The following is a 15013-nucleotide window of genomic DNA, read 5'->3' as shown; positions in this document are numbered from 1 at the left end:
TTCTCTGACTGACTAGACTCCGCCCAAAGGAGGTATTAATCCGAGCTAGTAATGACTTCACGGTTCAGCTAGCAAAGAAACTACTGTAGATACTCGCTTATAAGTCAATCTGCCTATAAGTCGGATGCCCTTTTCAGTTTGAAAATCTGAGGATTCAGGCTTGACCCGCCTATAAGTCGGTCTGAATTGAGGTTATTTATTTTAAGCAGCAAACAGTAATTTATCGTCGGTAAATCAAGTTTTGAGTATTTTTCTGTAACTGTAGTTACACACAGAAATAGTGAACTGATAAAATAAGTTCTTTTAGAATTTCACTGATGTCTGCTCTAATTTTGGACACCTTTCTTGATTGAAGTAAGTGAAATGAATGCAATAAATTTGTTTAAAATTGAATTTATTTTTGTAAATGGATTAATCTTTGCTGGTCCTTCCCCCTCCTCCAGCTCTCTCGGGGGCATATTTTAAAAACTTCCCAATATCTTCCTTTACTTTAGTTTCTGTGATCTCAGGATACACCATCATTACGCATCCTGTAAACACATATACATCATGGTAAGTCTTAAAATATGTATACTTCAAATCAATTATTGTGAACAGTGTCATTTGCCAAAACTTTGCACACTCAATAAAATATAAATAACACAACAAGTACTTTGCTGAAAATGGAGGGTTGATGCAAATAAAGCTTACTGTAAGGCTTCTAGTGAAGTTTAGAATTAGTTGGTAAAAAAAAACATACATTGAGTAAAATAAATGAAAAATATCATTGTTTATAATTTATATTCCTTGCAATAAATTTATAACAATTTCTAGATAGAAATATGCCACCAGGCTGAAAACATTTTGTTGAAATTTCAATTTGTTTCTATACAGGTCACATTCAAAGCACCCATCAAGTCCCTAAGAGCCTGAAATTGCTAACCCTTCTATCATCACATACTTATTTACACTTATTTATCAAAAATAAGAAGCCCAAATTACAATTCAAATAATATTCCTTGGAGTTTGTAAGTAAGCTTGCAACTAATTTCATTTTTGATTGATATCAATGCTAAAAAAATCCTGTTCAACAACATAAACTAATTACTTGAATAAAGTGAATATTTTTTTTATTTTCTCTTTAATTTATATATAAAATAATCAAATTATATCAAAAAGATAATATAAAATATATATATAAATGCTAGATAATAGATCATCTTTACAAAACTTTTACCTTCCATGGTGGCAATTTTTAATTTTTAATTGGCACCTGTTCAAAGTCTAGTTTCAATCCATTGAATGCATGGTTTTTTTAAAGTTTTTTTTCAAAAGTTCAGCAAATCAAAATGTCTATAAATTAATAATGTTGTCATGTTTATTGATTTATCAAAGCTTACCTGAGATCACTTTGTAAAGCTTTGTTTTTAGGAAAGCTATCTTATTCTTTTTCCCTTTTAGGTTCATTCTTGCCATGACAATGTTTGACATCATTCTGGAACACAAAATATAAATCTGATACAATATGACCACTTAATTTCAACCTAGTTCATTTTCTTAGGATTGAAGTTTAAATATTTGAATACAGGTTTCTACTGCTAATAAAAACAAGTGGATACAGATGAGTGTGGATAGTATTATGCATTATAAGAGTATTGCATAAAACTATGAGTTAACTCACTAAGGATACCCCCATCCCGTTATGCCACATATTGTGATATTTAAATTAAGTAATTGCAATTTCTCCCTTGAAAAAAATCAGATCAGAAATATCCTCCATCATGCACATCTTCGGGTTGTGTACAACAACTGTGTAAAGTTTCATCAATATTGATTAATTTGTTAGTAGTTGTGCTTACAAGACTTGTTGCCATTTATTGCAATATTAACTAAGTAAAATCAATTATCTCCCTTGAAATTCTGACAAGAAATATTTATCATATATATCCCCTAAATTTTGTTTTTTCAGGGTATAAAAAAAACAAAATTTGCATACATATTAAAAGTGAATATGCAGTTTCAATATCTAACTACATTAAAATAAAATACCCAGTATAACATTTTTTCTTCAACCTGGTTACAAAATATGTCAAAATAAAAGACAATTAAGGAAGTGCAATTGACCATTCTATTGAAAGGTTGATATTTCTTTCTTTTCAATATTAACTAAACTTGCTAAGCTCATACATAACAAATGCCAGTTAAGGGGCAAATTGAAGTTCAAAGTAATATGAATTTAAACAAGTGAATTATTCAGTTTCAATTGAGTAATACATTTAGAGAATTTATTAGCTCATTATGACAAAATGTAAACCAAACTGACTGCTAATAGCGAAATATTATTTTAAAATTCCACATAAATGTTTGCAAAAAAAAATCATTTAATTTTTATAAACTCCAAAGCTAGTGCCCCTTAAACACAATGAATTACTTTTTCAACTGGCATTAACAGAATTATTTAATCTTTTCGACAGACTTTTGTAAATAAATTGTCGTCTCTTTCAACTTACCTTGTCATGGCTTTCTTCATAAGGTCACTGCTTCCAGCACCTCCAATTCTTCTCAAATATTCTGTCTATAAACAAAAATGGTTTTTGTATACTTGTATGCATTGACTGAAATTAACAATGACCCTTCAAAACAACAAATGTGTCTGTGAGAAATTAAAATTCTTTATGTGCTTATTTTTCCGAAAAATTATCATTGTTAATATGTATCACTTTCCTGTGCAAAGCATAATTTTCATCTGAAACTAATAAAAACAAATAAAATAATTTAAAGGAGAATCATAGTAAAAATGTCTAGTTTCAAAAGAATCATTATCAAGCATGTATTCTGATAATTATTTTTAAATATTATATGTCAGAACAAAACATTATATTTATAAAAAAACATAAACTGTAATATAAAACTAACCAATCTTGTCTGCTGAGCTACATCATCCAAGGCATTTTCCAATTCAAAAAATTCTTCTAAGGTTTCCGCCCTTTCAAGTTCACAGTGTGTCTGTGCAGTTGTGGCACACTGATTTTTTTTTAGCAGGTCTCTTGTTTCTGTTAGTAAAAACAATACTCTTCTCTGGAAACCTAAAATGATAAAACCAATCTATGATTAATGCAACATTACAATGCCTTGTCTTAAATACCCAGTATATTCAATACATATATATAGTAAGGGTGTAAATGTGACATGTATTATATGTAAACAAGAATGTGTCCATAGTACAGGGATGCCCCACTCGCACTATCATTTTCTATGTTCAGTGGACCGTGAAATTGGGGTCAAAACCCTTATTTGGCATTTAAATTAAAAATATATCATAGGGAACATGTGTACAAAGTTTCAAGTTGATTGGACTTCAACTTCATCAAAAACTACCTTGACCAAAAACTTTAACCTGACACAGGACAGACAGATGAACAGACAAACGGACGCACAGACTAGAAAACATAATGCCCCTCTACTATCGTAGGTGGGGCATAAAAACAATTTCTATGCAGAAAGCTCTCATAAGAAAAAAATTAGTATTTTCAAAACCTTTCCTTAATAAATATCAAAATAAAACTGAAACATCTAGGGTTAACCAACAATTGAAGTAGTAGTTGTGTGGTGCAGGTAAATATCAAAATAGTAAGGCATGTTGAAGGTATTTCCTAGTGTTTGATTCAAAATTTTGTGTGATATCATTTTGAAATGCAGATGTAAATTTACACTTACGTTCATCAGACAATGGAAATGTCTCTGAATTGTTACTCGTCTTTCTGCCAGATGGTATATTTTTTGCAGCTGGTGTTGGAGTATTTTCCCTGACATGAGACCTTGAGCTTATGTTGCTGCTGAATGACTGCCAATCCTCTAGTGGTGATCTAGACCTTGCTCTGTTGTTGTTGGTAGAAACTCTCTGTGGTTGAGATTGTGAGCTTGGCAGTAGATAATCCTCAAGAGGTGAGGAAGATCTAGACCCTTGACTGTTCCCTGTTGAATGTGACCTATCTTCACTAGATTTTGATTTCTGAGTATGGAGACTATGTGAGGATCTTTTTTTCAATTCTTGTAATATCTCCTCTATTGAAGGTCTTGTGGATTTTTGAGTTGTGTTTGACGGTTTTCTTTGTGATGGATTCTGTGTTGTTGGTGATCTTGTTGTGGACTTGGACGAATAGGAATAAATAGATTTTAGTTTTGAAAAAATATCTGTCGGCGGTGAATAGCTTCTTGATCTAGATCTCCATGTCTGATTGTTTGATGGAGATCTAGATCTTGACCTCTGAGATAATGGTGGGGATCTTGATCTTGATCTGGACCTCTGTGTGATAAGTGGTGATCGAGATCTTGACTTCTGACGAAATGGTGGTGATTCTTGCCTGGTAGATGGTCTTGTTGTGGACTTCAATGTATTTGTAGACTTCAATTTTTTTGATGGCGATCTAGACTCTCTGTGGTTAGAAGTCTGACTGGAACTCAATTTTTTTGATGGCGATCTAGAATCTCTGTGGTTAGAAGTCTGACTGGAACTCTTCTTCTCTGTAACTATGGAGTTAAAAAGAAGGCAAACAATTATTTCTTTTTCCATTTAAAGCAATCATATAACAAAAGCACATAAAAAAGACAACAGGAACAGTCTACGTCATAAATAACATTTTCTATTAAAATTCATCGAAACATGCCTTTTTCTCCTAAAAAGCAGCCTTCACAAAAAAAATTTTAAGATTATTTCCTGCTCCGAGGTTGCCACTAGTCCTATGAACCATACTAGTAAATATTGATTTGGACTAGTACCAATTTCCAAAATTTAATATAGGCATATAGGGACAAATTTTGATATTTAGATTTCGTACAAGTAGATGAAAAAGTTTTTGGCACAGACTGTGATAATATAAGGCAACACCAAACACTAGTTTTTTAAAGGTGGCCCCGTATGGATACAAACATGTACAGTGAAACCTGACTAAACCGAACCCTGACTAAACCGAAAACCTGTCTAAAACAAACTTGTTCTGAAGACCAATCATATCACATTTTATGCATTATGAACCTGATTAAACCGAATACCTGCCAAAACCGAACAACATATCAAGTCCCAAAGAGGTTCGGTTTAGTCAGGTTTCACTGTACCCTTAAAATGGTTTATTCAACAGGCTTATTCTACTAAAGGGCCACCAATTTATTTTTGGTAAACAGAAGTAATTTTGATTGAAAATTTAACAACTTCATATTTATTGATACCCAGATCTAGTTTTCATAAAGATAATTTGAAAGCAATGGACTCATTAGACAGCATACTTCCACAAAAAAGAAAACACAATCCTCTAGGCATCATTTTGAATAATCTATTCATTTAATAATACACCTTTTTTATCTCTGGTGGCAACCAATATTTCACAGGAGTTAACAAAAAAATTAAGTTCAATGTATATTTTAATTAAAGCTATTTATCAAACTCACCCAATTCTTTGCACTGTGCGTTTCTTTCAATTAACTTTGTGGGAGGCTTCGGCATTGATGAAGATTTTTCTGAAATTAAGTGAATAACTTAAATTATGCTTAAAATAACATCTTGTATGGTGTGTTATTCTTTGTTGAATTGACATTAAAGGATCTTGTACATGCATGTATCATAATTACAAATGTATAACTCTATGACACAATTTAAGAAATGAAACCATACACTAAAATTACACACATAACTACGATAGACAGTCATCAAACTTCAAATCAAATGCTTTAGACAATGATATGACAAAACCACAATTATACTGCTAGTTAAAATTAGTAAAACAGAAACCCTTGAACTGATTAAGATAACCTTGATTTTTCAATGGCTCAAGTCTCGTAAGTTTGCATGTCATGAAAGTCTGGATTTTAATTTAAAAAGCATTTTTCTTCAAACTATAACATTACTCAAGCATACATGTATATGTATATATGTACTTATAACATTTAAAGTCTTTAACTTTAACAAATATATAATCATGCACAAATTTTAAGCTGATTTTGTTTTCCTTACCTTGGTTTCTTGGAACAGTAGCTTGACTTTCACCCTTATCCTTATTTTTTCCATTTTTAGATGCTCCAACTACAATAAAAGCAGTTTTACAATGTGGTACATTTTAAATTAAACAGAAAAAAACAGGGTTCAACATTAACTTTTCTCACAACTACTTGTTAGATAGAGCAAAAAACTTGTCTGAATATTATTTATAACATTGATTTTAAGCAGCTATTTGTTGACATAAAATAATAAATTAGGTAAAAACAAATGAATAGCGAGAGAATATTTTTTGTACCTGATTTATCAGTAGCTTTTGTGCCTTCTTCATTACCAATTTCTGAAATATATAGAAAATATGGTAAAATTATTTATAGGCAAAAAAAAAACCTGGCAAAATGTTTAGGGACATCGGCTGAAATAAATGGAGTCCAAAGGTCAGCAAAACATTTTTTGTGTGATCTGCAATACAGGAAATAGCCTTTAATCTGGTTCAAAAATTGATCCAGTATTGCATTTATATCCTCTTTGAGAAAGAATGATCATATTGATCCTTATTGTTATATATATAGCAGCATCCATATATTGATTTACAGCTCCAGCACTTTTAATATGTCTGATACTTAAAGTACACAAAATAAATTGGACTGACAAACACATTCTCAGCAAATGGCAGACAACTGGAAATTAAAACTAATTTATAACATCATAAGTTGAAATAATATCTTATCAATGAATAAATAATTGATGGACTTCTTAGAATGAGACACATAATTTTGCTCAGAAGAAAAACATTATTTTTTTCTCTATTAGTTAATAAGTATCAATATAAATACTGGAATTGTTTTTATTGTTCAAAAGATATTATTTGATTTATGGCGACATCTATTGGTAGAAATTTATACCTGTAATAAAGTCTTGGAACACTTTTTTCTTAAGTATCCTTTTTTTTTCCCATGATCACTATCAGCTTCATCAGGAGATAATTCAGCTGTAGTGGTAAAGTCATAATCTTCACATTCTTTTCTTTTGTCTGTAAATATATCAAAATATAAAGTTCAACATTTTTTAATACATAAAATTTTCCAGAAATAACCAAATGTTTAGATCAAAATAATTACAATAACTAGTAAAAAGTGCACCCATCTTTTAAAACAATTTTTTTTGCATATATAAATAGTTTGTTAGTTGTGTTTTTTTTTCTATTTTGCTTCGAGTGGATCAATCCTCATGGTCTGGTATACATTAGTGTTTCCAGGCCTGCTCAAGCCCAACTCTGGGTACAGGTTTTCAAATTGGTGGTCTTGGGTTGTTTTATTTTGGTAGAGTTGTTGTCTTTTTGACATATTCCCTGTTTACATTCTTTATTCTAATATGGTTTAAATTGAAGTAGACGAACAGAAAAAAGGAAATACTTTTTTTAATGGTCCTTTCAAACATTCTGATTAAAATGTAGTGTTGGTACTTTCAGATTTATAATTGACTACTAAAATAAAAGTACATGTATAACAGTTTTTGAAAGTTTAAGGTCTACAGAAGCCACTCAATCAACACCTTAATCAGCATTGTAAAATTTTAAACAGATTAAAAAAGGACAAGAGCTTTCAGAATTGTGTTTATTTGCAAATTTTGTATATATATATATGCATGATATAAATAAAATAAATTTATACTTACTAGATTTAAACTTGATTTTTACCAACTCAAACTTCATCCAGTTGTCACTTGGTTTTTTCATCTCTTTCATTAACCTTTTTACATTGGTGCCAGGTGGCCACATGATGTGTTTCTCTCCAATCCAAGAGAGTGGTAAAGTTCCCTCCTCCTCTTCACCCTGCTCCTTCCAAACAGCCAACGCCATGTTGCTTCACTATTTTCCTATGAAAAAGTTGTAATATATGAATTAACAATAATATTGTAACCTAATGCTACAACATGCGTGAAAATGTACCATGATGCTTCATGCACTAATTTATCATGCCTGAGGATGCACAAAATTAAAATTATCACATTTTATAACATGAATTTTATTATATTTTGTTCTTTTAAAGAGGGTGTTTTTCCAACTCTCTAATGTACCTTAAATGCATTAAAAAATGTTTAATATTTCACAAAAGGAATTTAGGCCCATTCTAGTATTAAAACATTCTATGTTTTACATTCAATAAACCTCTAACATGCATTTTGTAGTATTAACTTGTAAATCTATTTACACCATTACACATTAGCTTAAAATATGAATGTGTATATGTTATTGAATCTTTACCTAATGTCTCTCAATACCATGCAACATAGGCATCAACAGGTACCCTCCTTCATATGGCAAGCAAACAACTTTTCTTTCAATGTCAGCTTCTTCCACCATTTGCCTTGAAGCATATCTTTCTATGTTTTTAGCAACAGCAATGTTAATCAATTTGGAATCACATGGCTCCTTGAAAAATTGTTCAGTATATTGTGGCTTTAATATATCACAAACATATTTTTTTCCTGGGCGTCGTTCTCTGACAAAGGCGAAATTCTGATTCCAGAGAAGAAAACAACCATCCTTTTTTTTTCATGGATACATACATAAAGGTATTACTATGAATACGACGAATATTAGACTTTTCTGCCTCTGTCAATCGCTTGACTACTTGCACAATAGGGTTTTGTCCATTTTTAACCTTCTTTTTAATCTGGTGTAAATAATTTTCAAACTGAAATGCACTCAAATCGTTGAGTGATGTATCATAGTTTTTTACGTCATCAGTAACATGGACCAATGCATGAACATTATAGGAAACAAATGTATTTCCATATAGAGTTGTGGCATTCTTCACAAAATATGTCATAAGTTCTATGGCATAATCAAAGTAGGCATTTCTGGTTTCTTTAATTGAGTCTAAAAGAATGCTTAAGGCCACGGTCAATGTTAAAAAATGGTTGTACATAGCCCTAGAAAGAACAGACTTCAGCACTAAGGGCCCACTGTACAAGACAAACTGTCTGAATTCTGTTGCTTTCCATTTGTCCAATTCAAGAGAACGTGGCTGTCTAGCAAACTCCCTTGGCATTTTCCCACGGAGGTTTTTTAGTTTGTCTGATATCAATTTAAGTTGTTGTTGTGACAACTTGCACTCCCTTGGACCTTGCTTCAGGAACATAAGAATCCTCTTCACTACACCTAGACAAACTAAATGCATGTAGTCAAGTGGGAAGGTATTTATGCAAAACAGTCCTGCATCTATTAATGGTGAGCGTGATGTTTGATGGTTGCTGTATAGGCATGCTCTAAATTCCTCCTCAGTTCGCAATGGAGGACTGTTATCAGATGAATTAAAAACAACACGGCCATTCCACTCACCCCTAATGGTACATCTTTCACAGCTGTAGTAACCATTGTGACCTACAGTACATTTTATGAAGGACCTGGCTGGAGCATCACATATAAAAGCATTTAATTTGACGGTGTATAAAATTTCATTAAAAGTTATTCCATGCGTTTTTAAATTTTCCAACTCTCCTAAAAAATCTGACAAATAAGCCTGCACAGAATTTGGCTTGGAATTTCCACAGTATAAAGCCACTTTAAAAGGTTCATATTTTGACAAACTGCATAATATAGGCCAAAACTGTGTGTTTGATGATTTAAAAAGTGGGACACCATCAATGTTAAAATCTAACAACAGCTCATTATTTCTTGTAAAATGTCTTGCGTTTTGAGTCAAAATTTTTAAAATACCACTTTCAATTCCTAAATATATATGGTCACCTCCACATTTTTTATTTATATCGATATGTCGAGGAGTTTTTAACAGTGTTCTAGAATCCTTTGGAACGCGGTGTCCATATTTTCTAAAGATAAATAACAAAGAATTTAAGCCATCTCTTGATGTTTTGTTCTCAGTGGCCCATTCAGCTAAATCTTTACAAAGATCATTATTATCAGAATCAGATTGTTCATCTTCACTTGATACTCGGCTACTTCCAGAACTATCATTTTCACTACTCTGTTCTTCTTCACTACTTATTTCTTCATCATTACTGCTTTCGACATTATCACTACTCGCTTCATTTTCATTGTTGCCATATTCATGATTAATATTAATGTTACTGCTCTGACTTTCAGACAATTCATGCATTCTATCTGAACCTTCTTGTACAGCTGATACATGGCTTGACACACTTTCCTCATCATCACTTAGGCAAGCCAAGTTTTCTACCTCAGTGTTATACATTCTCCATCTTCTAAGATATGAGCGCTGTAAAAGGTTTGAATTTTGTTACATGCATATGTTTATACATGTTATATGTTGTGTTAAAATTCCTGAAAGTTGATCATGCATTTCGTTTGCCCTTTAATATAAATATGATAATCCATTAGGCTAGACTTTTTATTGTTTTTCAACGACATAAGCCTACCCTAAGTTTTGGAAAACCAAAATAAAATAGACTTTGTCAACTTTTATTTTTACTTTCCCTCCTACCTGCCTACCCTATGTTAAGAACCAGAAAAAAAATAATCTTGAATTAGAACCGTTAGTTATTTTGCAGGTTTTTTTTTTCTAATCATAATTAATTGTATTTTCATTTTTGGAACCAACTGAGCACAACTTTTGACTTTTATTTCTATTTCGCCCAAAATTTTCTCTCTTAACAAATAATAAAAAAAGTCTGGCCTTTATTAAGTCTGAAAATTATCTCTTTAATTTTAATAATTGTTTCTTTGTGACATAATGTTCAGTGGCGGATCCAGAGGGGGGGGGGGGGGGGGTTCCGGGGGTTCGCACCCCCCTTTATTTTGGTCGATCAATGCATTTGTATCGGGACATATATTTTGCACCCCCCCTTTTGAAAATTCCTGCATCCGCCCCTGATGTTTCATAGATTAGGCAAAACAAAATAGGGTATACATGTAGGCTGGGCAGAAATTTTAAAATTAATATTCTTTTTTATCAAGTTTCAGATTGATATTAGTATATATAACTGACAATTCTAAGATTATTCTTGATAAAACCATTTTGAAGATATGCTCACATTTATTTTGTCTCTTATAGATCCACACAATGATAATTTTCCAGCAGCATTTAAAATTTTCAATAAAATGAAGGGGGGCTTTTGGGTACATTTTTAAGACTTGGGTAACCATTTTAATTTTGACTAATATGTGGACAATTGTTGTTATTAAAGGATGACTTTATAACATATTATTTTTTATATAGTTTCCTCAGAGATTTTCTTGGTTTTCTATACTCTGGCTTCAATCATAAAAGTTTCCAAAAAATACAGCAATCAAACAAAAAACTTTATATAAAAAATGGCCCATGAGGCTCTGCTGCATGCATGCATTTAGGTTTACATGCATAAGAATAGAAAACAGTGATTCTGAAGTAAAATATATAAGAGAACATAGTTTCCATGTTCCCCACGTTGCAAATAATTCATTTATCAAATGTTACAAATACAGATGGCATCACTCTTTTTTAAAAAGTCAAATGGCAACCATTTTAGAATTGTTAGAGATATTGCTGATATTATTCTATATAGAATTTGTTTTATAAAATTCTTGAAAATTTTCTATTAAAAAAAGTGATTGGTACTAAATTTTGAAGTTGTCAGAGTCATGTGAATTGTTGATATAAACCTATGACATAAGTTTCATAAAATTCTGGAAAGAATTGTACAAGTAACTATAAACAAGAGGCTCTCAAGAGCCTGAATCGCTCACCTTAAATTATTTGTTTAAATCTTTCATCAATGATTATTTTGGCTTTTTAATTTATATAAATATATTCTTGAATCTGGTCATATCTTCTTCAAAAGCAAAACAATGCATTTTACCCCTATGTTCTATTTTAGCCAATACAGGCTATGTTTCTTGACGTACAAGGAAATAAATATAAAATTTATACTAAATACTCTGAAACTCGTTTGGCTGAAATTTATTCAGCAGTTTCAAAGGAGAAGATTTTTTAAAGTAAGCTAACAAGTAAAAGAAATTAAGTAAAATATCTTTAAGTTTTAAGGGCAATAAATCCTTAAAAGGTCAATTGACAATTTTGGTATTATTGACTAATAAGTAGATCTTATTTTGCTTAACAGTTTTACTGTTTACAGTTTCTCTTTATCTATAATAATATTCAAGATAGTGATCAAAAACTGCAAAATTTCCTTAAAATAACCCCCATGTTCTATTTATAGCTATGGCGGTCATGTTTGTCAATTGATCAAAACTTATACAATTTATAAAATAGATACTCTAAGGAACATTATATTAAAGTTCCATATATATATAGCCTAGTTTGTTTATTCTATGGGGTCAAATATTTCAAAATCCTCAATAAACATGATTGTGACAAAAACATGTGACATGCATTCTCATGCAACATGCCAAATAGCAGTTATCTCCTCCCTGTAGGCTCCTCTGCAAAATGGATTCATCTCTGAAATTGAGAAACCATCACAGATGAATTTCTCTCTGCGAGTGCTATATTTTTATAATTGATTTAATTTAATACATGTATTTAATTTACAGACTTTTATTATTGATAAGATATCAACATCCAACGCTGAGTGAAGCCATGTTTTTCGGTTTTATAATTTAATGCTTAAAAAAAGTAATTTTATAAACTCACAGGTAGATCTCTTCCATTTCCTTCTGCCATCCTATTTTATAATGGTATATCCAGACTACTTATAATCAAATAACCAACAGACTATAAAACCTGTAATGAAACAGTGAAAATAGTTATACATTTTTTAATCATTTATTGCTAATTTCAATGTCAGTTAGCTATATAGTTGGTAAAAAAATTTAAATAAAATTCAAACCTTTGGGTAAAAATTTACATAAATTTATAAACTGTCGATTATATATCCCTCTTAGGAGACCAAAATATCTTTTCTTGACATCTATCTGACCATGCTACATGTAGCTCCTGGAGACATTTTGTATGCAATGCATAACTTCAAAGCATATACAGGTACACATGATGGTAACATCTGTAACTAAGTGTGCACCAGCCCCTATTTGTAGTTACTTATTATTTCAAACTGCCAGGATTTGAAAAAGTGTCACTTGTTGTTAAAAGCAAAATACCAAAATAATGAAACCACACCCATTAGTACATTTTTACCTTCTTAAAAAGGTTAAGAATGACCATCTGAGACAGACACCAACCTTGTGAGGACCTTGCCACCCATCATCATGAGACAGACAAAAGTAAATAGTGTATTCACTACTTCTGTCAATTACAAGTGCATGGATACAATAATGATGAATCTGACTAAATATATACAATTAACATGAATTAAATACATGTACAATAAATCTTCGATTAAGAGTCTAATTGGCACTCATACCCCATCTTCTTTTGTTCAATTTATATTATTTACATGAATTTTAAAACAGTATTTGTTCACTCAATTTTATTTGAAGTTGCCAAGATATACAAAAGCATCACTCGCTACTAAAAATAAAATACTAAGATTACCACTACTGCTATTTTGTAAGAATCAAAAAGGAAAATCAACCCAGGTTTCCATATAACATGGTGTATACACTTACAATGTACATTATTTCACTGCATTGAGTCTTGGACATGATGGATGGATTCGTTGTCTCATTGGCATCGATATATACCACTTCTTATTTTTATATGTACAGGATATTGAGTACAGTAGAAATAAAACTCTGTATTATATATCTTTATATATATTTTACGTGGTATGGGTGTGCCGCAAAACAGGGTCCCTTTTTCTTTCATGCCATGCTTTTAGAACAGGGTCCTTTTTTCATGTCCTGTTGTTAGAACAGGGACACTTTTTAAACATACAGTCTAGAACAGGATCGCTTATGTAAAATAACAGTCTAAATATCTTAAACAGGGTATAAATGTTCTGAGTGTGTCTAGAACAGGGTATGTTTTTCAATATTTTCTGGTTAGAACAGGGTCTCATTTGGCAAGTGCTATCGGCACAGTTATACCCAAAAAGATGGTCAGTAGGCCCCCCGGGTGGTGCATTCAATCTTCAACACTGAATTTTTGTTAATGGCTTTATCTCGGCCGCACTGTAATAAAAGGGACAAAACAGACTACAATGTGATTTACTACATAAATTACATTTGTTTACAAATGCAAGAATATATGTTAATTTTTCAACTAGAGAAGTCATGGTCACTCTTCAATAATGACTACATGTAGTCATGACAGCTGTACAAGTTCCAGGTGATTTATGTTATACAGTTATATTCATTAATTTCTGAAAAAAAGTTTAGGATTCAAAACGAGGTCCTTCATCTTACTTTTTCATTTTTTTACATCATCTGGTTAGAATATATTAAGCTGGTCCTCGACCGACTACTACACTCAATGACTTAGTTCAAAGACAGCGTAAATACGAGCGTTTTATATTTGATCATATTTAGCGTGTCAAATTTTTGTTTATAAATTTACCTAAAATCCTTACAAATGCGAACATACTTCCGGTTTTTTGTTCCGTGTCAAAATTCACCTCGTTTTTTTAAATTAAAACATAATTTCCATACCCAGAAGCAATCTTATCTGAATAAATATGAATTGATTTAATTACGTTTATTTAAACTGACAAATTGTGTTGGCTAATTAATAATTTCTTTGAATGTTCAGTTGATTCACCTCAAAATGTCCACCATGCAATAATATATATTTCCTGTCGCGACTAAACAGTTTATCTAACTGATGTTGAAAGAATAATATATAATTTTTAAGTATGATAAAACAAAATTTAAAGTATCCATATATTTGTAGACAAGTTAATATATATTTACAAAACTTCTAATACAATCTTCTTCTGGGTGATGTGCTGTTTTGGATTTAGGAGTGACTTGACCAACGCGCGTATGCAGAGAAATGCCGCCAAAAGCCGCGCACGCGTGCTTTCGTTCTATTTGATAATTTCCGACTATCATTTTTGTCAATATGACGATATAATTATATTGTGGACTTAATTAGTTAAAGTTGGTCATTCGTTTGGCATTTATATACAACCTGAACTTGAAAAAGTCACCATTTCTGCTATTCA

The 15013-nt window shown here is 31.4% G+C and overlaps 3 protein-coding genes and 1 long non-coding RNA gene across 4 annotated transcripts; all 4 read right to left on the bottom strand.

The window, feature by feature from the left end:
• Nucleotides 1-409: 409 nt before the first annotated feature.
• LOC127721521 (uncharacterized) lies at nt 410-2509 on the bottom strand. The gene is made up of 3 exons (XR_007991291.1): nt 2490-2509; nt 1380-1474; nt 410-530 (listed from the first exon to the last, which is right to left on the bottom strand). It is a non-coding gene; the product is annotated as an uncharacterized LOC127721521 (long non-coding RNA).
• A 1092-nt stretch (nt 2510-3601) lies between these two features.
• LOC127722323 (serine/arginine repetitive matrix protein 2-like) lies at nt 3602-4552 on the bottom strand. Its single transcript, XM_052229210.1, has one exon. The coding sequence runs from the start codon at nt 4550-4552 to the stop codon at nt 3602-3604; it is 951 nt and encodes a 316-aa protein (XP_052085170.1).
• Nucleotides 3784-7813, bottom strand: LOC127721509 (uncharacterized). The gene is made up of 6 exons (XM_052228277.1): nt 7646-7813; nt 6874-7001; nt 6267-6308; nt 5987-6055; nt 5425-5493; nt 3784-4509 (listed from the first exon to the last, which is right to left on the bottom strand). Exons 1-5 carry the CDS (start codon nt 7746-7748, stop codon nt 5455-5457), a joined length of 381 nt encoding a protein of 126 aa, XP_052084237.1. The 5' UTR covers nt 7749-7813; the 3' UTR covers nt 3784-4509; nt 5425-5454.
• A 1029-nt stretch (nt 7814-8842) lies between these two features.
• Nucleotides 8843-12875, bottom strand: LOC127722322 (uncharacterized). Its single transcript, XM_052229209.1, has 3 exons — nt 12586-12875; nt 8954-10212; nt 8843-8852 (listed from the first exon to the last, which is right to left on the bottom strand). Exons 1-3 carry the CDS (start codon nt 12613-12615, stop codon nt 8843-8845), a joined length of 1299 nt encoding a protein of 432 aa, XP_052085169.1. The 5' UTR covers nt 12616-12875.
• Between the last annotated feature and the right edge of the window lie 2138 nt (nt 12876-15013).

Source organism: Mytilus californianus, unplaced genomic scaffold (genome assembly GCF_021869535.1).
Source record: "Mytilus californianus isolate M0D057914Y unplaced genomic scaffold, xbMytCali1.0.p SCAF_12, whole genome shotgun sequence".
Lineage (NCBI taxonomy): Eukaryota > Metazoa > Mollusca > Bivalvia > Mytilida > Mytilidae > Mytilus > Mytilus californianus.
Note: the sequence above shows the minus strand (reverse complement) of the source record. Positions and strands in the feature narration are given on the sequence as shown.